The sequence below is a fragment of the Myxocyprinus asiaticus genome, chromosome 3 (genome assembly GCF_019703515.2).
Source record: "Myxocyprinus asiaticus isolate MX2 ecotype Aquarium Trade chromosome 3, UBuf_Myxa_2, whole genome shotgun sequence".
Classification (NCBI taxonomy): domain Eukaryota; kingdom Metazoa; phylum Chordata; class Actinopteri; order Cypriniformes; family Catostomidae; genus Myxocyprinus; species Myxocyprinus asiaticus.
This window is the reverse complement of record NC_059346.1, coordinates 38678159-38705220: the sequence shown is the minus strand read 5'-3', so window position 1 is coordinate 38705220 and position 27062 is coordinate 38678159. Positions and strand designations below refer to the sequence as shown.

The window sequence follows — 27062 nt, the reverse complement described above, 5'->3', positions numbered from 1 at the left end:
CCGCCCCTTCCGGGTTCTTTTGGTAGCCCAGAAAAGAACTGCTGTCTATGGGCGCTTCGCTCAAATTGCGCTGAAACTGCCCAAAAAGTGTTGTTTTTGGGGTTGAAACACCCTGGTTCCCACAGATTATTGGAGATTAGGGCTTCTTTAAATTTCCACCAGATCATTGCATCAGGAAAACTCAGGATTTTACATAAACTATGATAATTGACAGGTGTCCGTCATTGTTATCAGGTCTGCTCTATTAGACACAATTGACTTTAGCTTTAGAGCTTTAAGCTTTAGAAGTGTGTTAAAGGTGTGTGGATGTGTATTCATCAACCTGTTACATGTCCAACATAATCATACAGGCTCACTGAACCTAGTTTAAACTTGTTTTGCCGACATTTCAGAAAAGAACCCACATCACTTCTTCACTGAAAACCATAGATATTCCTTTATGATAACTTTTATTGACATTAAAAGACATTATTATATTCTATAAAGCATAAAAGATTATTAAAACTGCAGCGCTGCCTATTTCCACCATTGAAATGTGCTGCTCGGAAGAACCCGGAAGCGGGGTTTCCTGCGGTGTGACGTCAGAGTAATTTCATCTATGCTACATTAACACCACAAAAAGTATTTATGTAGTTCAAACACAAAAGGATTAAGTAAACTTCAATTTTACAAATTTAAATGAACACAATAAAATCAAGTTGTGACAAGATGTTCTAGAATTGTGTTGCTTTAGTTGATTTTAATTAAGTAAATTGAACAAGCAGCAAAAAAAAAACATTTTTTTTTTTAACCATGTGCAACCCCGCGACCTCATGCGAGGACTCGCTATTTTGGATTCGCTAAAAGCAATGCATCATTTAAATCCATTGCTTACTGTTCCGGACACTCTAAGGAGTCATTTAAGAGTTAAACTTCTGAGGCACGGAGTCACGTGACCAAACACCATGGCTTAAATTTCCATGAACTGCTTCTACTCGCGGTGTGCCAACAAAAGTGCCTCTGATAAGAAACCTCTTAACCTCTTTTCACTGAAAACTGTTTGGTTGTGAAGAGTAGCGTCTCTAGTTTCGTTGGATATGCTGCTTGAAATTTTTTGCGCTGTGGCGTGCTGATAAACATGAAGTACTCGGATGAGTGCTATGTAGCGATTTTCTGACAGACATTCCAAAAACATTTCGTTATTTTGAATAAAATTTCACAGTAACAAATCTGTGGGTCATTTCACTTCATTTTAATCTAAATTTTGTTATATTTTTGTTTCTTAACACTGTACAATAAGGTGCTATTCATTAACATTAGTAAATGCATTCGTATATATTTACTCTGCATTTTCACATTAAGAATAAATGTATTCATCCAAAAGCTGAAAAATGTTGCTTTCGGAGACTTTATATGGAGTTAGGATCAAAATAAGGTGCATTTCGAACTGTTCTGAGACCAGTGCAGACAGACAGCACACTGGAGGTTAAGTCATTCATTAAATAGGGAGCAAGGGTGCATCCTATAGCTTTCCTATACAACTATGCATTCACTCCTAAAATCCAACCACAAGGTTCAGTTTCAGGCTGCAGATGTTTGGACCACTCAACATGTTTGGCAGACATGGGGAAAAAAATAATCAGTACATAGATTCAGAATTTTTCATTCCAAATTTTATATGAACATGATTGGCAGTGATTTGATGATGCTGGCCATTACTTTGAATCAGAATTATGTATTCAACTTTCTAGAAAATCAGCTGTAATGTCTCAAGCCTCAAAAACATGAATAACCAAAACTCCTGGACACATACTATTTGATAAAAAACAAAATCTGACTTTCTATAGCTTGGTATTTCTTAAAATTTTGCAACTTAGTCCAGCTGTCCACATATATGTTCTAGAAAGAAAACAAAATGTAGGTGCTACTAGTTACAAATCAAAAAATGAAATGAAAAATGCACACAGAAGTCACGCGGGGGTCTCAGGAGGTTAATGTTACTTAAAAAAGTCCTTAGTTAGCAACTTGTTAGCAACATATATTTAAAATTCACGTTTGAGGGATGACTGTGTGTAATTTATTTTGTAGAACAAAATGTAATATTTATAATTCACAAATTGAAAAACCCATGTTAAATTAGCCATCCGGGTTTGCCTACAAATTGACGTCATGGCATAGGCCAACGCTACTCAACATGCGGCCCTCGAGCGATCTTTTGCAGCCTGGGTGACGATATCATCATCAGAAATCTATTTATCAGCAGCATATCAAATCTGTATGAATTGTGAGGTGTTAATTTTCATGAGGATTTACACTAGTTCTCTACATTGCTGAATCATGTTAGAGAGGGAATTCAAATGCAAGAGGATATTGCTAAAAAAACAAAACAACAACGAATAATATCTCAGCATGTCTGATGTTATGAGAGCGGTGGTCGTTCTATGCGCGCATTCATAAACAGTACATGTGTCTGTCAATCAAATATGCGCGCTCGCAGTCTCACCTGAGAGTTACTCAACATGCTGTGAATCTGTCCAGTCTGTTGAATAGCTCGTCAGAGATGTACTCTCGTCATGACAACAGTATTTACAGGGAAAAACTAACCATTTTTCTTGCAGTGACGGTGTTGAGACGCCTTCACGCAAATGCTTTTAGTGATCTGAGTTACTTCGCAAAAGTTAACTCCACTGGTTAATGTATTATATATTGCATTTATAATACAGTATAATATATTATATATATATATACACACACACTACCAGTCAAAAGTTTTGAAAAACTCATTCTTTATTATATATTTTTTTCACATTTTAGAATAATAAAGTCATCAAACCTATGGAATAACATAAATGGAACTATGGGAATTATGTTGTGACTAAACAAAATCCAAAATAAATCAAAACTGTTATATTTTGGCATCTTCAAAGTAGTCACCCTTTGCCTAGAATTTGCAGACATGTACTCTTGACATTTTCTCAACCAACTTCTTGAGGTTTCACCCTGGGATGATTTTTAAACAGTATTGAAGGAGTTCCCATCTATGTTGGGCACTTATTGGCTGCTTTTCTTTATTATTTGGTCCAAGTCATCCATTTCAAAAACTTTTTATTTATTTATTAAATTGTAGTTTTATAATTAAATTAATATGGTGGCACAATTATATTTTTGCCTACAAAACTAATTTCAAACATTTAAGCATACGCCTTCAGATCAAAAGATTTTTAAGATCATGAGAAACATTTCAGTCAAGTGTTTCAAAACTTTTGACCGGTAGTGTGTGTGTATATATATATATATATATATATATATATATATATATATATATATATATATATATATATATTACTGTGTGTATACAACAGACGGGCTAGTTTTTCACGTACAACAGTCTCTAGAATTTACTCAGAATGGTGCCAAAAACAAAAAACATCCAGCGAGTGCGGATGGAAATGCCTTGCTGATGAGAGAGGTCAACAGAAATATATCATCATAAAAATTAAGAGTGCTGCCCTTGAGGGTACAGGAATCCAGCCTTGCGGCCCCTGAACTTTCCGAAGTTGAGTAGCTCAGGCATAGGCTAACAGCTCTATAACATTACAAAATTGCCAAACATTGAAACTGTAAATTTGTAATGCATAGTATGTCTGCTATAATTTAATTGTAATTTAGCATGTACAGATGGCTTCAAAGCTAACAGGCATGGACTAAAAGCCACAAAACTTCTGATTTCATGTGGTCTTTAATACTGTATTATTAACTCATTACAGCTGAAGAAATCATTAAATTACCACTTTAGTTAATCATGTAGCCTAATAAATCATTTGTGTTTGCCTCACCTGGGACAGTGGGAGAGGTGGCAGCACTGCTGGTGGTGGGTGATGAAGCTCTTGACCCGACAGTAAACACATAATCACCGGCGGGCTCGTTCTTCACCAGAGTGTCGGAACCGGACAGGTTTACCGGACTGCAAATGCCCAGCTCTTCCTCTTGAGCCTGCTGCCTCCGTAAAGCCACCTAACAACAAATACAAGGTTAATTTTGGGCCTACCAACGCATGAACAATTTTCTCTTCAAGTTTATCCGCCAAGGCCTGAGATCATTACGAGACTGGAAAATCTCGCGCCAAAGGCGCCAAACCGCAGCTAGCTAATCCTGCACGGTTCAACGTAACTACCAAACGTTATCTACTATAAACAAATTACTTTATCATATATAAATGTTAAGTTGTAACAAGAACATTAATTATTTGTAAACAGCATCGCAACTAAACAAAAAAACATGCGGCTAGTCCTTAGGCAACCTGATTTCAGCAAAACTAAAAACTAAAATAACTGAGAGCGGCCTGTCAATAAATATGGAGTAGATTTAAGTTTATAAATAACAAAATAAGCACATATGTTGGCTGGTCATAGCTGGTGCTCAGCTGATTTAGCAGGGATGGACTTGCACGCTTATAACGAGGATGTCTAATGCTGTACCTGGGCTGCCATGACCCGCTGTCGCTCGGCGATCAGTCTGCATTTCTGACACTGACAGTCCCTCCAGTTGCAGAACCGTTTATGGCCCTTCAGCGGAGACATGAAGCCGTGATTTCTGCAGCGCGAGCACTTGGGCATGCGGGACAGTTTCCTGACCGACAGCGAGCCGTTATTCTGCTCTTCCTCACTCATCGCGACGGGTGATGATGATCGGCCTCTCCAGACGCTGGTAAAGTTTCTGTTTAGAGCATGCCACGCCAGTTGGTAATTAGTTTATATAGAGAAGGAGAGGAAGAGTCTGAGGTTTGATACAAGGTTACTGTATGTATTTGGCAGACAGACACGTTTGGAGCGAGGGACAATAACATTCCTGCGAGCGTGGGAGTTTATTCCCACACACAGCCATCACTCCCAATGTGTCTCATGAAATAATCATAACTAAAATGCAAGAATAAACAAAAATGCAGGGATCATGGTGTTATGGGGTATTTACATGTTTGCCAAATTTTGTATGTCCATTGTCCAAACTACAGAGTTCAGACTTAAGCTTGTGGACTACAATACAGAAGTAGATTTTCAGAAATAAACAAAAATATACAGAACTGGTTAATTTACATAAAATAAGAAGAAAATAAATAATTCGCGCCAAAATGTTCAAAGTGACCGAAGCAGGCCATTCTAGAATGGATGACGTCAGTCTAATTTGGATATCGAGTTGACTGCAATAAATTAAACGCTTTTTTTGTGTGTTGTCTAAAAATTATGGACTTATTTTACTAACGGGATAGATGCATTAACTTATAATCGATTGTACGCGAATATGAGTAATTTATCACAAAACACGGATCCCAGTTTGTAATATATTATAGTTTCTGTTTGTTCCTCTCACAAAAGATAAAATAAATAAATAAATAAAACTATAGTTGTATAAATGTTGTACAATATTTTAACTTTTGAGTGTATTTAGACTGGTGTACATGGGGTAGCAAGTAAAGCATCTCTGCCCGTTTAGCTGGCATAGATGTTTTGGCTGGAGACCTCAGGATTGCTCGTCTGTGTTTTCACAAACCTGTCCAGGCCTAAAGCATAAATGAAATGAGCAAGTATGTATAGCTCCAGGCCTGAGATCTCCAAATGGGGGCGGAATCTCCAAAAGAGGGCGGGGTTACTCCAAAAGGGGGCGTCACTTCCACGCATGGTTGAAGTGATAGTTCACACAAAAATTGTAATTCTCTCATCATTTACTCACCCTCATGCCATCCCAGATGTGTATGACTTACTTTATTCTGCAGAACACATTTGAAGAAAAATAGAAAAATATCTTAGCTCAATAGTTCCTTAAAATGCAAGTGGATTGTGATCCTACCTTTGAAGCTCCCAAAATCACCATACAACTCCACTGGTTAATGTCTTCTAAAGCGAAACGATCGCTTTTGGTGTGAAAGAGATCAATATTTAAGTACTTTTTAACTATAAATCATTGCTTTCGGTCAGCAGCAGTATGCGCATTCACGAGAGGGTGGAGTTCATGCAGTCTATTGTGACACGTCGGCATATTACTGACGTAATCTCAAGTTTTTCTCTTGGTTGAGACATCCAGGATGAGCACACAAACACACATTGTGGAGTAAACAAATATAAAATACAGATCTAAACCAAAACCAACAAAGCTTCTGTACAGAGTTCCTCCTACTCAGTTGTAAACAGCGCTGCTCTTCGTGGTTTGTTGCACGTGCGTCTGTTCTCCTGTGAACATGCCAATGCGATTACGTTACACACGCGTACTGCTGCTGACCGAAAGTGATGATTTATAGTTAAAAATGATTGAATATTTTTTCGCACTAAAAGCAATCGTTTCACTTTAGAAGACATTAATTTAACCAGAGGAGTCGTATGTATGACGTTAATGCTGACTGTCTGTTCTTTTTGAAGCTTTAAAGGTTGGATCCACTTGCATTTTAAGGACCTACTTAGCCAAGATATTTTGTTCTTCAAATGTGTTCTGCTAAAGAAAGAAGTCATACACATCTGGGATGGCATGAGGGTGAGTAAATGATGAGAGAATTTTAATTTTGGGGTGAACAATCCCTTTAAGGTTTTTTGAGCTCTGCCTGCAGCTATACCCTTCTCTAAATGGAGGGAGAAGAATATAGCTGCAGGCAGTGCTCCAAAAAGTGGCGGGAGCTCCAAACTGCCAGCAAAGATATAGGGAGCCCCTAACCTTACCCCGCCCCCTTCTGGTGTAACCCTGCCCTCTTTTGGAGATTCCACCCCCATTTGGAGGTCTCCAGCCTGCAGCTATGCCTACTTGAAATGAGGGGAGTCTGCAGACATCTCAGCCATGGGGAGCCTCTAACATTACCCTTTATCGAAACCCTAACTGTGTGTGGAAGGGACGGCCCCTTTTGGAGCAATCCTGCCCTCTGTTGGAGATCCGGGCCTTATTCACAGTAGCACCATCTTTGATTTTTAATAAGAATGACAACGAGGTTGTGTAGGATAGACTTATGGGGCTTTTCCACTGCACGGTACAGCTCGACTCTGCTCGCTTTTTGGGGGTTTTCCACTGTGGATAGTACCTGGTACCTTATACTTTTTTTAGTACCACCTCGGTCGAGGTTCCAAGCGAGCCGAGCCGATACTAAATGTGACGTCAAAACCCTGCAGATCACTGATTGGTCAGAGATAATCGTCACTACCAGCGTCACTGGATTTGCGACACGGGATATCAACCCGCTAGTTTTAAAGTTAGCAACAGCGACAGCAATATCATTTGTTCACGCGACTTTCTAATTGTACAAAGAAATGGCTGTGCGCAAAACCACGCCGTGGTCAATAAACGAGGTGCAGACATTCCTCTCGTTAGCGACGAATGAAACGATGTGAAACTAAAAAGTCTTTCAGGAAGTGTCTCAGCTTTTGGCCGCACATGGCTACCACCGGACCTACCAACAGTGTAGGGAAAAGTTAAAAGAAACTTAAGTGACTACAGAACCATCAAGGACCACAACAGCCGGAGTGGTTCAAACAGAAGAAAGTGGAAGGGGTTCGACCAAATGGAGGCTATCTATGGCAAAAGACCAGTGAGCAATGGGAGGGAGAGTGCCCTGGACTCGGTGTTGTTGGAATCCACGATGGAGGATGGTATGTACTGTTACGTTAACTCTATATGCTGCTTGAAAGCTTCACTTTATTTAGTTGACCAGCTACTGGAAAGCTTGCTTCTACAACCAGGCCAATTTAACAGTTACCACTTGTGTAAAATCACCATGCAACAACTGCTTTATGCAGCACAATGAGCTTCGTGTTATTGTTTATGGTCAGTAATGTTTGTGTCGCGTTTAAGATGATGTCACGGCAGTAGAGGCGGCGCAACTATGACGATTAGCCTATAATCCCAACCACGTTGAGACGGCACTAAACTGCAGTGGAAAAGCAAGCTCAGAAAAGCGAGCAGAGTCGAGTCAAACCGTAACGTGCAGTGGAAAAGTACCATTACATCTCTTCAATGGTACGCACGTTATAAAGCTGTAAAAAGCTCCTAGATCACATCTGATTTTCCACAACTAATGTTGTATGGAGTTTTTTGTCTACTAAATGTTCTTGGAATGATGTATTTCAATGTTTTGTCTGCAGAACGATCCAAAACACTTTAAACTGCAGTACAACCCATTGAAATGACTGTACGTCTATCCCTCACAGCCTCGTTGTCATTCCCGTCAAAAATCAAAGATGGCGCTGCTTCGAATAAGGTCTATTTGGGGATCTCTGGCCTTCAGCTACACCTACTTGGAGCCATGAGGGGTCCTAAAGAGACATCAACAACTCAATTAAAATGTGATCAGCCAGCATACCAATATCTCAGTTCACCAAAACACTCAGTGTCCATGGTGGTCAAAGTCAAGATCCAGTAGGAAATTCAGTGCTTGTCTGGTTGAACAGTTCACTCTTCAGTCAATACATTAAACGAGACGGTGTGTCTAAACTTTATGAAGCTATTCCAAAGTTTAGGAGCCATGTAACAGAGGCTCTTCCTCTTCCAGAGCAAATTTTCACTATCACTGAAACAGTCTATTTTCTTACATTTGTAGCTCTATTTGCAGTGTCTATTTGTAAAAGTGCACTTCAGTACTGCTAATTGGTTTTGATACTAATGTTTAATATTAAAATATTATATAGGAAAATACTTCCTGCATTTTGAATTACTGTGCACAATTTTTAATGGCATGTTTCCTATTAGAACAACAGTCCCTGCTAAGACGAGAGCTCAAGACCTCAAGTAAAGCAAAATTAGAACAGTGAACTATAACTGTGGAATCCAATAGAGGGCGACATTGTTCTATTGACATAGACTCTCATCCACAGAAAGAAGTGTTTCTTCACAGTCTTGTTATTTTAGTACTTTATTATTTCTGGCCATGTTATATGCGTTTGGAAATGTGGCTATATGAGAAGCCACATATTAAATCTAAAACATGATTATTTCTTATAGTCAAGTCAAACCTACTGCATCCCCGTATCTCAAACATACATTGTATACAATGAAAATACAATTATTTGTGATAAAAACTTTTTAATTGGTAAATATATAGCTTCATGTTACAAAGAAAATATGAAATTTCCTAAATACTGTGATTTTTAAATAGATAAAATGTCAAGTATAAAAGGAAAGACCATATCAATCTAGAAATATTGAGTTTAAAATAATATGTTGAATTCTGCACATCAACCTTTGATATCCACTGGACATCTCTGCTGGAATTCTGATAGAGTAAAATATATTTATACCCCGAAGGCTGAAGATATTGGGCACCATAAACATGATTCAAATATAAAAGGTCATTGTCAGGCAACATTGGCCACATCTTGGAATTATAAATTATTTATTCTTAAAAAAATTGTGACTTTGAACAGGACACTAGATAAGGTTTAGACCACTTAGAGGAAATATACACAGATATATTCATATATTATAAAATTCAGCATCTATATGGAACAATAAATTGAAGGCAACTCCATAGCCACGTTCCAGTTGACATCTAGCTCTGACATTACACTGGAGATCTCAGGCATAAGAATAATTTTGAATACATTCAGGGTGAGTACAGATTTGAGGTCTTGAGAAGACTGACTCTTAGCTAGCAAGTCCGTTTATATATTGTCCGTTATTATAATCTAAAAGCCAAGCAAAGAGAAATAACTAAAGACAAGTTTGAAAAAGTGCTCAGTATAATTGCCTACTATCCATTCGCTGAGGTTTGCAGGAAGTCCTTTTGCTGTTGATTTGGTTTCTAGCTGATGAAAATGGTAGGCATGGTAGAACCTGAAAAATAGCAGCTTAGAAAGGGTGGGGTAGAAGCTCTGTAATCAAACGTGTCCTCTCCTTGTCGGACTGGGTGAAGTCTTCCTCCCAAGTCGAGGCGTACCCTGTGAACAGATGACAGACAAAAAGGAATGAGGGCCAAACATGAGTCATCTGCCAACTCTATAGGCCATTACATGAAGCCTCAGTCTCTTAACTTGAATTATATTACAAAATAAATTGTGATTCTCCACTGAAACATGGAAGTGAGTGCTTCAAGACGCTAGTCCAACAGATTCCATATAATCTTAGTTCTGTGCAAAAATACCATGTTCAATTTTTTTCCCCAACTTTAACTACACCAGCTGAATAATCAAAACAATTTACAGGTAGATAGATCATATGAATGCATTGTGTATCAGGTGAGTGTGAAAGTGAGCATACTAACTGGTGACTGAGCTTTGGAAAAGTTCATATGGGCGTACAGCAACACTGCTATGTCCTTATGTCCAGCTTCAAGAGCAATAGACAAGGCATTGCTCTCATCCTACAGACATAAAAAAAAAAAAAAAAAAAGAAACTTCTAGGTACTCAAAACTTTCTTTAGCCTTACTGCCTTATCATACCAATATTGCAGTATGCACTATAAGAAATATTTTAGATACATCACATTTTATCCACTGTATGTTCTTTAAACCAGTGGAACTGGAAGCTCACAACCCAAAAACTGGTAGCAGGTTTGTTCTGATAGGGCAATGCTAAATTAGTCAGGAAAAAAGCTAAATGCAAATAATAAAAAGCAACTCACCATATACAGCAAGAAAAACTATGTGAACCCCTTGGAATTACCTGCATTTACTCTATGTATAAATTTGTCTTAAAATCTGGTTTGCTCTTCAAAGTTACAATAATGAACAAACAAACTGTTTTAACTTATGGCGTAACAAAATAAAAAAATAAAAAATGAAAACATAATTCTGACCCTAAATATAAATCCACTACAAAAAAAAAAGAAAAAAAAAAAAAAGAAATCCACCTTTTGGAGTGGCCCAGTCAGAGCCCAGACCTTAACCCAATAGAGATGCTGTGGAATTACCTCAAGAGAGCCGTTCACAACAGACATTCTAACAATATGACTGAGCTAAAGCATTTCTGTAAGAAAGAATGGTCCAAAATTCCTTCTGAACGTTGTGCAGAATCTGCAGCTACCAGAAACGTTTGGTTGAGGTTATTGCTGCCAAAGGAGGATTGACCAGTTTTAAATCCAAGGGTTCAATTACTTTTTTCCACAGCAGTGTGAATGTTTAATGGGATGTGTTCAATAAAGACATGAAAGATTATACTTTAGTTTGTGTGTCTTTAGCTTAAGCACATAGTGTTTGTCTATACTTGTGACTTTGATGAAGATGAGATCACATTTTATGACCAATTAATGCAGAAAACCAGCTAATTCCAAAGGGTTCACATACTTTTTCTTGCCACTGTAATTGTGTGTGGATAAGATAGTAAAATAAATAGCCTTTTCAACTTTTAAAGGAGAGAAGAAAAAGCTTCCCATTTATTTTGTTATTGATGTCAGTCTATGTGTCCAATCAAACTCTACGGTGTTTTGCTGCAAATCAATTTGTCACTTGGTAAAAGCTGACCAAATTAGACAGAAGCCAACATGGACAGGTTGTGTGATATTTCCTCATCCTTAAAAAAACATGAACTATGCAAGGTAAAAGAAAATATGACTCAAGCTACATTAAATACAGGTTCACTTGCAACAAGAATACATTTGGTTTTGTGCTGTGAATTATTGTCTGCTATGACCATAAAACAATCAAAACTCAGAAAAGACAATAAACCACTTAATACATTTCAACATTTGATTTTAAGGACTTTTTTGTTTACATTTGTATGAAGCTAAACTGAGAACCACTGCTTTAAATACATACTGTATCTGGTAGATTGTCTAGTTTGAATAGGGAATCCGCTCACTCACATTATCAATAAGCGTGGCGTCACAGCCCGGCTGAGCCAGCAGCAGCTTGACTATCTCGACGTGGCCGTGTTCACTAGCGCACATGAGCGCGGTGGAGCCCTCATCATCCTGGATGTTGACGTCTGCCCCGCAGGCGAGCAGAGCTCTCACCATGTCCATTCTACCATGACTGACAGCCAGCATCAGCCCTGTCTGACCAGCCTGGAATCACACAAGTTCAATAAGATCAGTTTAGAAACTTCAGAAATAACTGACTACAATGTAAAAGGGCTAGAGACTGAATAATGTAGGATAGTTTGAAAAACAACTACTTCAACTTGTCTCTTCATGGTGAACACAGATAAACACCTAAATGCACTGCAAAACTATTTTTTTTTAATCAGTATTTTTACTGATTTAAAAATATTTAAACATCTTTAAAAAGAAGATGCATTCAAAAATGCATAAGATATTAAGACTTTTTGTTAGAAGTTTTTTTTCTTGAATTAAGTTTATTTTTCTTACCTTACTGTCTTTTTTTTATTAATTTTTGTTTTTTAAGGAATGTTTCAGGTTCAATTTAAGTTAACAAAAATTGTGATTACAGTAAGGCATTTAAAATGGAAGTAAATGGGACCAGTCCATTAACGTAAAAATACACATCGTTTAAAACAAATTATAGCCACTAGATGTAAACATGACACTGATGAGGATGTAAATCAAAAACATTCTGTTCTTGCGCTGAGCACTTTGGTACTTTTTTGCCTCATAAATATCCTGGAAGATTGTTTCTATGGACATTATTTGCAAGCTTTTTCTTTTCTTGTATTGCATTATACATGTTAACATGAATTTAGAGTGATGAAATCGCTAACCAACCTTATCTTCGCAAAGTTATATCCAATATTAAAATTTTGTTGTCATGATGATGCAACACCGCTAAACCCTGAAATCTGGTAGGCGTCATAATGCTGGCTAACCCTGCATTAAAATCATGTTAATACCTATAATGGTCACAACTTGTGGATATACTTCTGAAACAGTTTTTATTTTAATATTTATGGATAGCCCCAATTTACTCCCATTGTCATTAACTCCCAAGTGCCTTACTGTAACCACAATGTTTTCTTTTTTTAAATAAACAAGGGACAAGTCAAAATAATTTGTTGTGGTACGCCACAAATGCCGTCACTTGAGCTTAACTTGTATTGAACCCAGAACATTTATTCCTTCAAGCATAAAACAATTTAGTGAGGTTTATGCTTAAAACAATAAAAAACTTTTTGCAAATAGGATAAGAAAAATAAAGATTCATAGTCTGAAAAGAAATCTTGCACAAATTGCTTCTCATATAAATGCATCTGTTTTTAAAGATTTTAAGATAGTTTGACTGGAAAACAATACAAAATATTGATTATTGAAATTATTTTTTACAGTTAATGTGTAAGTTTTTTTAACTGATGTACAGCATGAACAAATAAACAATTGAGATTTGGCTGAAAATATCAGGGAAATATTTTCATGTTAATTACACTAATATTTTAAAAATATATTATTTAAACAAAGGACCATTTAATGCAGTCTTTCATTTGTTCATTAAAAGCAGCACTCAATCACTCTAAAATGGTCACACTGACCTGACTGGCTTTTGCATTGACAATTCCTTTGCTGAACAGCTCTTCCACCACCCTCATATCCTTAGGGGCCTCTACGGCGGCAAGCGCTGCTAGCATGATGGGAGTATAGCCCGCCTTGTTCTGCTGATTGACATTGCAGACATCTGCAACAAAACAGAGAGACCTGGGAAATAAGAAAGACTGCTGAGCCCACTCTTATAATAAATGCACTTGAAAAGAGGGTGTCCGTTGTTTGAACTTAAGGAGGCGACATGCTGGCTATTCAGTCATGGGCTAAGGAAGAAGAGAAGGACCAAATCAGTGCTTCACTGACTGGCAATGGGGCAAAGATGGCCCGAGGGCCTGAGAATGGACGCAGACAATGGGGGCCGCCCCAGGAGTGTCAGATAGTAGAGGAGCACAAAAGCGTTTGGGATAATCGGTTTTTATTTTCAGGAGCACAGGCACCTCATCATGCTGTATTCACTGAGGCCTTTGGTGCTTTTTGGAGCAGGAGCAGAGGGAAAAGGCAAAATTCTGGATGTAGCTGGAGGATTAGACATCATCTTATATACTCTGTGGTGTATAACTGAAATGGTAAAGGGTTTGAGATGCAATGAAATAAAGCTTTTTTTGTAACAACCATATCGGCCATGACAAGATGGGAAATGATGCCAGAGTGTTTTGGGTGGTTGCCAGCTGGCCCAAGTCAAAAGAGCCTACCCAAAGTCTCTATGATATGCCACTGCTAATGTGTTTGGAGTAGTTTTTAGAGTGTTTCTATGCAGTTGCTAGGGTGTTCTGGGTGGTTATTAGGAAGTTTTGCATGGTAACTCATCGGCCCCAAGTCAAAAAAGTCCACCCTCAAGTCTCTGTTACTGAAACTGCATGATCAGGCCGAATGGTTACCAGTGCTCAATCATGCTGTTCTATACCAATCTAGACTTGTAGACATGTTTGTTTTTTTGTTTTTTTTGTTATTAACAGTTTTTATTGATTCCATCCACAAGACAGACAAACACAACATAAAATACAGAATCAATTATATACATTAAACCCCTCCCCCCAAACATTCCAGCCGTCTTCCACCCCCTAAAGACAATTTGTCTGCCAACCATAACTCTGGCTAAATCTTCGATGCAAAATCTTAAATTGCATCAGATGCACACTTGAATCTCTAGATGTAGACTTGACATTTTTTAGAATCCTAGCCCACACTCCCTCCTCCAATACGAAGTTTAAATCTTTCTCCCGTAATCTCGTGAGAGAAGTTGAAGCTCCGTCCCCCAGACTCTGAATTAGCAGTGAGTGATACACTAATGCCTCATGACCTTTTCCAAAAGCAGTAATCACCACTTCTAGAGTGTCTGCTGCTTTAGGGGGATGTATCCTACTCCCAAAAATGGTACAGAGCAGTTGGCACAACTGTAAATACCTAAAAAACTGAGATCTGGGAATCCTGAAATGTTGAATCATATTTTCAAAAGATCTCAACACTCCACTCTCATATAGGTCACTGAGTGTATTAAGTTCCCTCACAATCCACTCTGACCAGCAGAAAGGGGACTTATTAATACATAATTTTGGGTTCAGACATATGCTTGAGGCAACATTTAACTAAATGTCCCAATTAAACACTCGGGACACTTTTTTCCAAAAAGGGGGGGGTGGAGGGGGTGGAATAATAGGATTCAAAACAGTGTTACTATGAATGCAAACTTTAATACAGTGAAGAAGACACTCTATTAACATAACATAAATATATATAAATAAATAAATAATTTCCAATGTTCTTTTGAATGTCTATTTCCTAAAATAAAATATTTGATGCCATGAGTGTCCCTTCATTTACTATTACTATTATTTTGAATGGCCATGGAAAATGAAGAAATGTGATAATTTTACCTGGTCGCAAAAAGTAGTCACCTTTTGCTAACCCTTTATGCTTCTAAATCACTTGCACCTTTATTAGCAACTGACACATAAGTGCCAGCTTTACATGTCATATATGCTGCTTCCCACGGATCTCGACCTGGACGAAAGCATAGGAATTTTTTGTGCAAATCTTCTGTAAATTTGCACTTTTGTTGTTGTGCATGCATTGTTTCAACTCAGCTGTCATTTGCTGCTACTGCCAAGCAACTGTTTGATGCCGAACACAACAGTTCAACAACATTCGCGGAGAGATTGACAGGCAGGTATTTGGCCAATAGTTGCTGCAAGCCTCTTATAATTGACCAATTGGTGTGTGAGAAGGCGGGACTTACAAAGAGGGGTTAAAGCAATGCAAATATGCGCACAGACACGCAATTAAGTATTAGACCAGATGCACATCATAATGTAACTAAAGCCGAATCCCGGACATTATCGCAAATTTAGAAATCCTGGCCGGACGCTTTTTTAAGGTCTGAAAAAGAGGACATGTCTGGGAAAGAGAGGACGTATGGTCACCCTACATAATAATAAAACAAAATCTTGGGTAGGCCTAGAAAATGGAGCCAGTTCTGTAGCATAAGATCTAAAAAATTCAGCGGCAAAGCCATCTGGCCCCGGAGCCTTGCCTGTAGGCAAGGCCTTAATTACCTTGCCAAGCTCCTCCAAGGTTATCTCAGAATCAAGATGATTTTTTTGCTTAGTTGTCAGTTTAGGGCGTTCTAATGGTTCCACAAAGTTTATAATATCTTCATCAGTAGACGAAGATGTGGAACTATAGAGATCAAGATAGAATTCTTTAAAAACATTATTAATATCAGGTAAATATTTCATCACCAGCAGATTTCACTGAGGGTATGGTAGAAAAAGACTCTCTCTGCTTTATATATCTAGCCAAAAGCTTCCCTGCTTTGTCCCCTGACTCAAAATATGACTGTCTTGCCCTGAATAGCCAAAACTCCACCTTCCGCAACAAAATAGTATTATATCTGTATTTCAGTCGGGTCAATTCTCTAAGGCCATCAGATGACATTCGGAACTTCAGCTCTGCCTCGGCACTTTTAATATTCCCTTCCAACTCCACGAGTTCTCATGCTTTGGATTTTTTGGTGAGTGAGGCATATGTATGATCCGACCCCTAAGAACCGCCTTCAGTGCCTCCCAAGCCACACCCACAGAGGATACTGAGGACCAGTTGGTCTCCATATAGACATTGATTTCAGCCTTTAGCATTTGTTGGAATTCAGGATTTTGCAACTGGGATACATTAAAGTGGCAACTGTGATTCTTTTTCTCTGTATGTGGCAACACCTTAAATCTCAACAGGGCATGATCTGAGACCAAAATGTTTCCAATTGAACAATCAACAACAGATGAAATGAGGGAACTAGATATAAAAAATAAATAAATCTAATCTAGGATAAATCTTATGAACTGATGAAAAAAATTTATAGTCCCTACCAGATGGGTTGAAAAGTCTCCAAATATCTGTAAGACCAAGATTTTTACAAATCCTGTGAAGCGTCACTGTTGCTCTAGGGGGCTTACCCACTTTTGCATCACTATGATCAAGGACTGAGTCCATCAAAAGATTAAAGTCTCCTCCCAATATTATATCATGAGGGGTGCCAGCGGCTTGCAACATCCCTTCAAGATCTATAAAAAAGCCCTGATCATCAGCGTTAGGTGCATAAATTTTAGCCAAAATCAACCTTTGCCCCTGAATTGCTGCTAAAACAATAATGACTCTTCCTATTTTATCTTTAATCTGTTTGAGACATTTGAATTGTAGATGTTTACTTATCAATGTAATGATTCCCCTGCTCTTACTTGAGCCAGCATTAAAGAAAAAATGTCCACCCCATATCTTCCCTAATTTTTCAGCTTCCTGCGGGGAAAGATGTGTTTCTTGAAGAAACACTATATCATATTTCTTACATTTAAGAAAATAAATAACCTTCCTTCTTTTTAGAGGGTGCCCCAACCCATTCACATTCCACGTGGAGAGAGACAATCTGCTCATATTAACGTTTAACATTTTGACATATTAGAAAATATAGATTGGGTTGTCAAAAATACAATTATAACGACCACATTACAACATTAGTGCAGCAATCAAACCCCAAACTTCCCCCCGATCAAAAAACACAGAAAAACGTGCGCATGACAGTGCCAACCGGCATCCATCCCTCTAAACTCAAACAGTCCATATACGCCTACGAGAGCCCGTGACAACTTTGCCGTCGGATTGCTCAAGTCCGGTGCTTCTATAGAAATTTTGTGAGACAGAATTACACAACAGAAAGTAATCTATAAAACAAACTCCAGCCACTAGGCGGAACCAGCAGAAAAAGAAACAAAAAAGACGCCTAGTTTCCTTGGACAGTCAAGTGAATGTTCAGTGAGCCAGGCCCACTCGGCTGTTACATAAGTGCAACAATCACTTGGATGACCTAATCACTCCAATGTTTTGCAAAAAATATTCCACAGAACAAACTCCAACCAACAGGAGGCGTAAGCACAAAGAATGTGCAGATTCATCCACAAACTGTCCTGACGGAGTGCTATCCTACAAAACAAACTCCAGCCGCTAGGCGGAACCAGCACAAATAGAAACAAATGCGGCGCTCAGTTTCCTCGGATGGTCAAGTGAATGTTCAGTGAGTCAGGTCCACTCGGCTGCATTGACTTTATGAAGGACATCGGTTGCTGTGGGCATGTAAATATTTTGCGGCCATCCTTAGTATCTATTCTCAATTTGGCCAGGAACATCAGTGCAAAAGCGACCTTCCATTGATGTAAGAGTTTCTTGCATTCCTTGAATCGATCACGTTTCTCTCGTTGAATTCGCAAAGTCTGGGAACAAGAAAATGTTGTGGTTCTTCCAAGAAAGCCTTCCTTTACTCCTCGCCTTGCGTAACACGAGATCTTTATCAGATGATCTCAGAAATTTGGCCAGAATTGATTGGGGTCTGTCTCCCTCAGTGGATCTCCGAGCCATAACCCTGTGAGCTCGCTCGATTTCCAGCTTAAGGCCTGTTATGTTGAGCAGACTCGGAAAGAGCCCATCCAGAAATTTCACCAAATCTCGACCTTCTTCGTCTTCAGGAATTCCCACAATTCTGACATTATTTTGCCGGCTACGATTCTCCAAGTCTTCCAACTTTTCCCAACGTGCTCCAAGTCTATCTTGGTCGCTAGTGGATTAGCAGCTAATTCCCTCTCCGATGACTCCAGATAATCGATCCGTTTTTCAACATCCAACACTCTTATAACCATCTCAGTGAAATTTGTCTCCATGGCAGTGATCGATCAATGTATTACAGCAAGATCCTCCAAGTCAGCAACGACCTTCACCAGCATTGCCGACATGTTCAACAGTTGACACTGAATCTCTTTCACCGCACTGTCCAAATTGAGTCCTGGGCTTGCGGCCTCCTCAGGGGCTTCAACTTGAGCACATAAGGGTCTTTTAATGTCCCCAGAGCCCGAGGATTTTGAATTCTTTGACATATTATCTTCCTAGAACAGTCAAGGATCTGAGTGTATCAAATCTCACCAGTTTATGACATAAAAAGTATTAAAACTAGCAAAGTGCGCAGAGCTTGCCGTTCACACATCCGACCCTCACATGGCGCCACGCGACTCCCGACTTGTAGACATTCCCCATTGAGGTGCTGTAAAATCGGGATTAGAATGAAAATAACTGACAAGTAACCAAACAAGTTGCCAGCATCACTAAAGTCATTCCACCAGTCCTGAGTATGGTTAGCTAACCACGCTGAGAAGTCTGAGCGTACCAAACGGTTCCATTCTACCAGCACAGTTACTTACTGTGCTCAGAACAATTTGGCCCAATGGTGGAAAAATGGTGGATCATTTTTTCCATCCATCAGGTGAAAATCTTAAGTCTGTTCACTTAGAAAAAGAATTGCACACCTCTCCTCAACAATCCACATGATCTGAGGTATCATGCCTGTACCATAAACATCTATCAGGTGGAGGGGGATAAAAGGGCAATCCAGACCGCCGGAGGAGAGAAAGAGACGCACAAAGCCGTGATAGTGTGTGTGTGCATTTGTCCTGCTGAAAAGCATTAGTTTATGTGCGTCACCGAAAAAGTGTGTGAATATAAAGCCTTACGTTGGATTGTTTAACCAGCTCCCACTTCCTCCTTCCCGAAGAGATCTAGAGACTTGTCACACACACCAATGTATAATACTTGTGTTTGGGGCTAAAAACAAACTTCTAACCCCAAATATGAATAATAGTAATAGTAATGATTTCCTTAGCAAGCACCACTAACTACTTCTACAGACTTCCAACTGACTGTAGATACTCATACCAAGTAACTGTATATGAGCTTGTGATAAAGGTAAAAACATTTATCTTTCTAACGGTTGTAATAATTAAATATAGCCGCAAGCGGCACTCATCGGGGGCCAAGCAGGCATGGACATTTTCACAGTGCAATATACTGTATGGTTTTTGACAGGGATCTTATGGTCTCCTCAATGGGTTGTACTGTTGTTTAAAGTGTTTTCTATCATTATGCGGACAAAACATTTTAAAAAAGCATCTTTCAAAAATAAGTAGACAACAAACTCCACAAAGCACAAGCTGTGAATATTAGATGTGATTTAAGACCTTTATATGGCTTCATTCAGCACATGCAGTTGAAGAGACTGTAAATCTATAATGTATTATACTCATGTTTTTTTTTGTTTTGTTTTTTTTACATAAATTCTTCTTTTAGAAAGAATGGCAGCAACTCCAGAGTATATTTCAAAAGTATATTGTGAAGTAAAGTCTGTGCATGTTTGGGTTGTGTATTGTTTCTGTGATAACATCAGAAATCAGCATAATAAATAGTAGTGCAAAACTAATATGACAATCCAGCAAAGCAATAATACTGTAAAGAATAAATATTGTCATATTACTTGAACAAAACAGGTTTTAAAATGTTTCAGTCTATTGGCAATATTCAATCTTGATAATTATTTATTTCCTTGGCTAAATCTATTTAAAAATAATTAAGGCATGTTTCCCCAGTTGTTCACAAAATTAGATCTAATCACTTTCACTGACATGCATTTTTATGTTTATATTTTATATACAATGATACATAGTAGCCTAATAAAAAGCATTATTTACCTTCATATATTTTTACTTAAACATAAAATGTGAATGAACAAGGTGTAAAAACGAATTTTTGGAATTCAGTAGAACATTGCATAATACTAAAATATTACTGTGGGACCCAGTCAAGTTTATTATTCTAATTTAATACTAAATTATCAACACTGATTTGAGGATTAGATTTGTTTTATATACAATATATATTTTTTTGTTTTTGTTTTTTACTTCACCTTCACCTGGGGCTTTTATGTTGAAACTGAAAGTGCTGCGGTAGTATGTGACAGCTTACATTGTTCCGCAAATATGATGTTTAGATGCATGTAAATCTGGGAGAGGGGCTCTGAACACCAGCGAGAGTGTGCTTGCCATCTTGGAAACATCGCAAAGACAGCATTATAGGCTCACGCTCTGCACGGAGACCTGCAGGTGCGCTCGTTACAATACTGAAGAGCTAACTAAGCTTTTTGTGTACAGATAACTTATAATAAACTTCGGAAGATGAATAAACACCTTTGATGATAACTGAGAAATCAGCCGAGTCTATAAGCATTACAAGTATTACATACTTATTTCCATGGAAACATTTCTGGGTTAAAATCAAATAAGTTAAACTTTAACACTCTCTAAAATGCATTTAAAACTGATGAATATTACTCAAGCACAGCAGCACCAGATAAAGAAAAACAGACGTTTCCTTAACAAATAAACAAGAAGCCAGGAGACCTTTGCAAACCAAAACTTGTGCATGCGCTATTGTAGACAGACTGCATATCGCAGAAGGGAATTTTGTAGAAGGATTTCATGTCCTGCATCTGTAATTCAAATAGTTGAATAAACTAATGATGTTGATGTGTTGCTGACAGGCCGGTTCCAGATCAAATTCGCTGAAGGTGCTTCTGAAAATAGTGGGGGTGCTCTATATAAAGTGGAGATGTATCGTAATTACACATTTTTTAAATGTATTAAATCATGTTTAAATGCTACTAAAACAACGTAAATAACAGTTTATGTACAAAACATTTATTGCTTTGTTTTTTTTTGTTTTTTCACATGATCTGTCGCTGAAAATGACAGCAAAATGATGCGCCTGCAGATTAGGACATACTGATTTGCACAATCATACACGTTTATAAGGTTTGATGCAGCAATTGTGCATTCACAAAATGCAAGGATTTTTGTGTGTTTGATGGTATTCAAGAAAATCTGCTTGCCAATTTACAGTATTAGTCTTACATATTCAATTGAGCAGAGGTGTGCAATTATTTTGGTACAGGGGCCACATCAGCCGTTAAGTAGAACATGAAAGAGAGAAGATAAAAAGTTCTGCATAGTTTTATCTTTTAAGCCCAGACATTCACTCAATGAATGATGCACAATTTTCTGAAATGTATTCTGATGGGACCATTCTGCGATTGCTTGAAGTTTTGCTGCTATACTTTCTATCATGTGATAGTAAAACTGAATAAAGGCTGAATAAAATTAATTGATTATTTTACCATAATTCAATGCAGTGGTAATTTAGTATTCAATTTAACACTCTACATCAGGAGTCTGGTTTAACAGTAAAATAAAATATTCTGAAATTATAGATTCTAAAGGCTTATTTTAATGTTTGCCGCAAAGTGGACACATTTGTTTTATTCTCAGAACATTATCAACCTGTTTACACGCTCATGGGTCATAATGTGAGTCTCTAACATGGTTTGTTTGGCACCCCATTCAGCATACCACTGAATAAAACAGGCTGCATGACACTGATTAATGATTACTGCAAGAGTAACATTCACATACAGGTGTGAGGGACTTCAGCATTTTACAAATAACACAAAGAACAAACATTTTCCTATCTCACTTGGATTTGCTCGCGTGTCCCCTCCATGTGCAAATGATGCAAAGATCTATTGTGATTTTAATAAAGTTCATCACTGAAAAGGTTTGCTCGCAGACTTGGCACTAAACAGCACACGTAGCCTCACGAATGGACATGGAGTGGCTGCATCACACTTTTCTTTGAGCATAATATTGCACTATTGAGCTGTGGCAGCGGGGGCGTGGTCAAGCGTCCGTCGGGAGAGAGAGAGCGGTAAGGGTGCATACACCTGAGCCAAATTATGACTAACACCTGTCTCTAATTGTAGTGAGATTGGGGAGAGCAGCATAAAAGGACCATGCCAACACCAGATCGAGAGAGAGAGAGACTGGGACGAGAGCCTTACTGTGAAGCTGATGAGTTGGTATGAAGCTGATGAGTTAGTGTAAAGCTGATGAGTTAGTGTAAAGCTGTAAACCAGAAAAGTGGTCAATTAAAAGTTCCCTACCTGTGTTTGTAGAATCCAGTTCCCGGTGTCCTTCCTTGTTACATGAGCACTTTAAGGTTTTTTCCGAAGAGGAGAGAGCGCGTGCACTCGCATGCATGGTTGCCAGATTGCATAAATTAAGTATAACATAAGGCAAAATATTTCCTATTTGTGCAAGTATAAATCTCTGATTGGGATGTTGCATCTATTATCTGACAACCCTGAGCATATTAAAAGCTTATGGATGCACAATAGGTCCCAAAGCCAGATAAATAAAAGATCTAATAAAAACGTTCAAGATAAATCGGCCCACAGGCAGCAGTTTGCCCTGGTCTGCATTTGAGTGTGCTTAGCACTAGTATTCTGACATTTCACATTCTTAAAATAAAGTAGCGATCCTAACTGACCTAAGACAGGGAATGTTTTCTACTCTTAAATGTCAGGAATTGTGAAAAACTGAGTTTAAATGTATTTGTCTTAGGTGTATGTAAACTTCTTCAACTGTAGTTGCAGTGAGTCATTATGTGTGTCACCCCTCCACCATTTTTAATCAGCAAGTGTGTCATAGCTCTGACTGAAGCGAGTGAGATCTCGGCAAACAGTCTGCATGTAAGACACCCTCGGCCAAAATGAATTGTTTTACAATGGGGTGAAACAGTGTTGATTTGAAAAAAGTCATACTAACCAGCATCCAGTAGCTTCTTCACAATGTGGAAGTTGGAATGGGACACACTGTAATGGAGGGCAGTGTTGCCATTGCCATCGGCCATGTTTACTACATGCAGCAACAGGGCAGGTGAGATGGCTCTGAAAGCATTCAGGTAATCCTCCACCATCTCTGGCACTGCTGTCTTCTGACTGGATACACGGAACCACTCATGCTGCACTGTGTTCACATATGCCCTCTGGAACGATATATATTAACGAATATAATTGCAAGCAGTATGCATTATAAGGGATTGCAGAGAAAAAAAATGCTGTGTAGTATGTGCTACAGTTCCAATTTTTAAAGGTAAAGTGTGTCATTTTCAACATTTCAATACTTTGCCCTATTCCAGCTTAATATGCAGACATCTATAAATAAACCATTTGTAGGTTAATTCCCCCGAAAACTGTAAACATTGTGGCGCCATCAAAACATTCCTCTGTTTGTTTGAGCATCCCAACCAGCCCAACACAGCAACATTGTCTAACCAGTGAAAGACGGCGGAGTGTTTGGGGAACCTGTTTGAAAATAATGCTTTTTGAAATTCCATTTGGTGGAGCTAGAGTGTAGAAATGACACACTTTATATTTAAATAAATATGTACATTTATTCTTTTCTTTATCATTTCAATGAAAAGCACTTTGAACAGACATTGTGTATGAAATGTGCTATATAAGAAAATCGTCTTGCCTTTAAAGGGTTATGTCAAGAGGAATAACATTGTTCTTGATTTTTGACTTGATTGTTCTCATATTGAGTTTATTGTACTATAAAAACATACAGTAAGTTTCAGAACTCAAAACTTCCCCCTAGTCCAGTCCAAAGAGCATTTATTGAAACCAAGCAAAACATGTCTCATTCTCTACTTCCACGACTTCTCTACGTCACTTTGAGGCCTTCATTAATGCATGACCATCTCCACTGCAAGAGACCAACACCTCCTTTTACATCATCGCCTCTTTGGTCCGCCCATTGGTGCGCAGTCAGAGTGAATGATGAGAGAGCTGGACAGGTACAGCCATTGCTATACACCCAGAGGTAGAGGTCTGCACGGGTCTTAAAATGAAACCCGACCCATACCAGAGACCGTGTGGCCCGACCCTACCCAGCCTGAATGATACCGTCAGATTTTATGCCCAAACCCGAAATTGCTTACTATCTAATTTCTTCTCCTAGCAAGTACTGTTGCAATAGGCTGTATTTTATGTAAGCATATAGGCAAAATTCGTAATAGTACTGAAACAGTAAACATACACAGTTTTAATAAGGCATGGCAGCCCCATAGTACACTAGATCAGAAGGGGAAAAAAAGCATTTCCTTACCATTTATGCGCTAAAACTTCACCGGGTGCAGAACAATCTGGAATAATATCAAACACTGCAACAGTCTCCTCTATGGAGCCTGAACTTGTTCAGATTGTTGAATCTTTGTGACAACTGTGCTAAAAACAATCTAGACGCAGCGCAAAGAAAGAAACGGAGCGCAAGTGTTTCAACATACGTTTTTGACAATTTGAAGTTCTTTTTAACTTAACGTGGTGTTTAAACAGTGCCGATCCTGCACGAGACACTGAAGAAAAAGCGAGACGCGGTGCAAATGTCAAAGACATTCATCCAGCATGTGTTTAAACAATGAGAAAACAGAACAGACATGCACAAAAACACATCCGTGTGAACAGCCCCTAACTCGTCTGTGTTGTCGTGTCTGTGAGTTAGCGTGTGTGCGTGAAACAAGTTTGGTAACCCAGTTTATTTTTTCATTAATTACAAACCGAAACCGACCCGAACCCCTACTTGAAAAACTGACCCGAACCCGGCCCGAAACCCTTTGGGTTCTTGGGTCCCGTCAGGCCCGTGTCGGGTTGCAGACCTCAACCCAAAGGGATAGCTGTAGTTGTTATTTAACTAACAAAGAGATTGTGACATCGTTCAAAAACATTGTGCTGTTCCTGGCTGTGGAAATGTGTCTTCTCTGTATAGCCTTCCGAATGATGACAGAGTTAGGAAAGAGTGGCTGAAGTTTATTTTGAACAAAGTTCCTTATCGATCAATATGGGATTATACTGTATGTTTTGTTCGGCACATTTCTCTAAGGATTCTTTAGAGAACTTTTATGATTCAGACTTTGCAAAAGAACTTATGTTGAAAGATGGAGCAGTGCCAACTACATTGGACATGACAGTAATGCCGGTAAGTACCAAACTTAATACTACCATATCTGTCTGTTTGTTTGATACAGTATGTATAGCCAGCCATTTAAATAGCAAAATAAACAATGATCAGGACTCCAACGTGGAGCGGATCACACGGTTACTTATCAAATACATAATTGCTCTCAAAATATTGATGTAAGATTAAATTATTATATTATGTAAGAACACGTAGTGTGGAGTGCAACGAAAGACAAGCCAGTGGTGTAGTACAAGCCAGTGGTTGCTGTCTCATCTGTCTCGTATTAGCCAGGACATCCAACATTTTGGCAAAAATGAACACATCGAGAGACACATTATCCCATATTTAAGCAGAGAAACAGTCAAGGGCAATCCCCTCAACCATCCATTACAGCTGGATACAGATTTATTAACCCTTCACATTAGCATCTTTTATAAGTCTGGACTATATTCAACATTCTCAGCTTTAATTGTATCAGGGGCGGGGCCAGAAGGGTGGCACGGTGTGGCAGCTGCCACCTTAAAAATGAGCTTTGCCACCCCAACTCAGACCCCGCTCGCGTCCTGGAGATGGTGCGCAACGGCTTAACCCGTCCGTGTCGCGCATGGCCCATAACAACGTTCTGCCCATGTCTGGGAGGACACAGCGTTCCGCCTCAGTAGACCGCACAACCTATATATGTAGGTTTTGTGTGGGCAGAAATAAATGACATGTACAGATTTAATCACATATTTACTTAAATTACAAAAATATTTTGTGATATTAGTTGCATCATAAATAATTTTTTCTGAGTTATACATTAATTATCGTCCAATATTAAGAATTAGCAGGTGTTTAGAATAAGTTTAGGACAATTTTTAATGAATACATCACATCCGGTCGGCGGTCGCATATGATCTAGTGGCACAAGTTTTAATATTTAAATGCAGCCGAAGCTCAAATTGAATCAGAAAACGTTGCATCCGGAGATGGTCGGAACCCCACACAGCCCCCGTGCGACTCTCTGTTGGAAATAAATGACTTCCCATCAATCGTCTGTTGGATGCAGTGAAAAGGCGGCTTTAAAGGGGACAAAACAGAAAACTGAGCATTTCAGATAGAGGGCCAAAGAAGGTCATTTAATACTATATTATGACTTTTTTTTTGTGCAAAAAATGCCCTAACATTATAAGTGAATCTCAAGAAAAACAAGTACAAAAAAAAAAAATGCATGACATGACCCCTTTAAATATTTGTATTTAAATATTTCCACTACTAGGCAGTCCTTCACACCTACACACTTCAGCTTTAACACAGAAGGGAAACCCAAATTAAAATAAAATCATAAGATTTTGCAAAACTCACAGAAACATTCAGCATCTTGTTATAGAATGATCAGAATTATTCTAAATTAGGTCCACTTCTCAGACAAGGCCCCTGCTTGTCTGAAATTCAGGTCAAATACAGCTTTCGGGCACGGTGAAGTAGAGCATGAA

General features: G+C 38.5%; 2 protein-coding genes across 3 annotated transcripts in view; both read right to left on the bottom strand.

The window, feature by feature from the left end:
* Positions 1-4761, bottom strand: part of LOC127424699 (doublesex- and mab-3-related transcription factor 1-like) — a 52292-nt gene extending 47531 nt beyond the window's left edge. Inside the window, exons 1-2 of the mRNA XM_051670101.1 lie at positions 4458-4761; positions 3816-3993 (exon numbers count right to left, since the gene is read on the bottom strand). Coding sequence (XP_051526061.1) covers positions 3816-3993; positions 4458-4649 — 370 coding nt within the window. The 5' untranslated portion in view covers positions 4650-4761. The remainder of the gene's footprint in view (positions 1-3815; positions 3994-4457) is intronic.
* Positions 4762-8850: 4089 nt separating this feature from the next.
* The window catches only part of LOC127424444 (KN motif and ankyrin repeat domain-containing protein 1-like), a 103416-nt gene continuing 85204 nt past the window's right edge, over positions 8851-27062 (bottom strand). For both annotated transcript variants that reach the window (XM_051669689.1, XM_051669681.1), the window contains 5 exons: positions 23395-23614; positions 13363-13505; positions 11747-11947; positions 10208-10306; positions 8851-9884 (listed from right to left, as the gene is read on the bottom strand). In XM_051669689.1, coding sequence (XP_051525649.1) covers positions 9825-9884; positions 10208-10306; positions 11747-11947; positions 13363-13505; positions 23395-23614 — 723 coding nt within the window. In that variant the 3' untranslated portion in view covers positions 8851-9824. The remainder of the gene's footprint in view (positions 9885-10207; positions 10307-11746; positions 11948-13362; positions 13506-23394; positions 23615-27062) is intronic.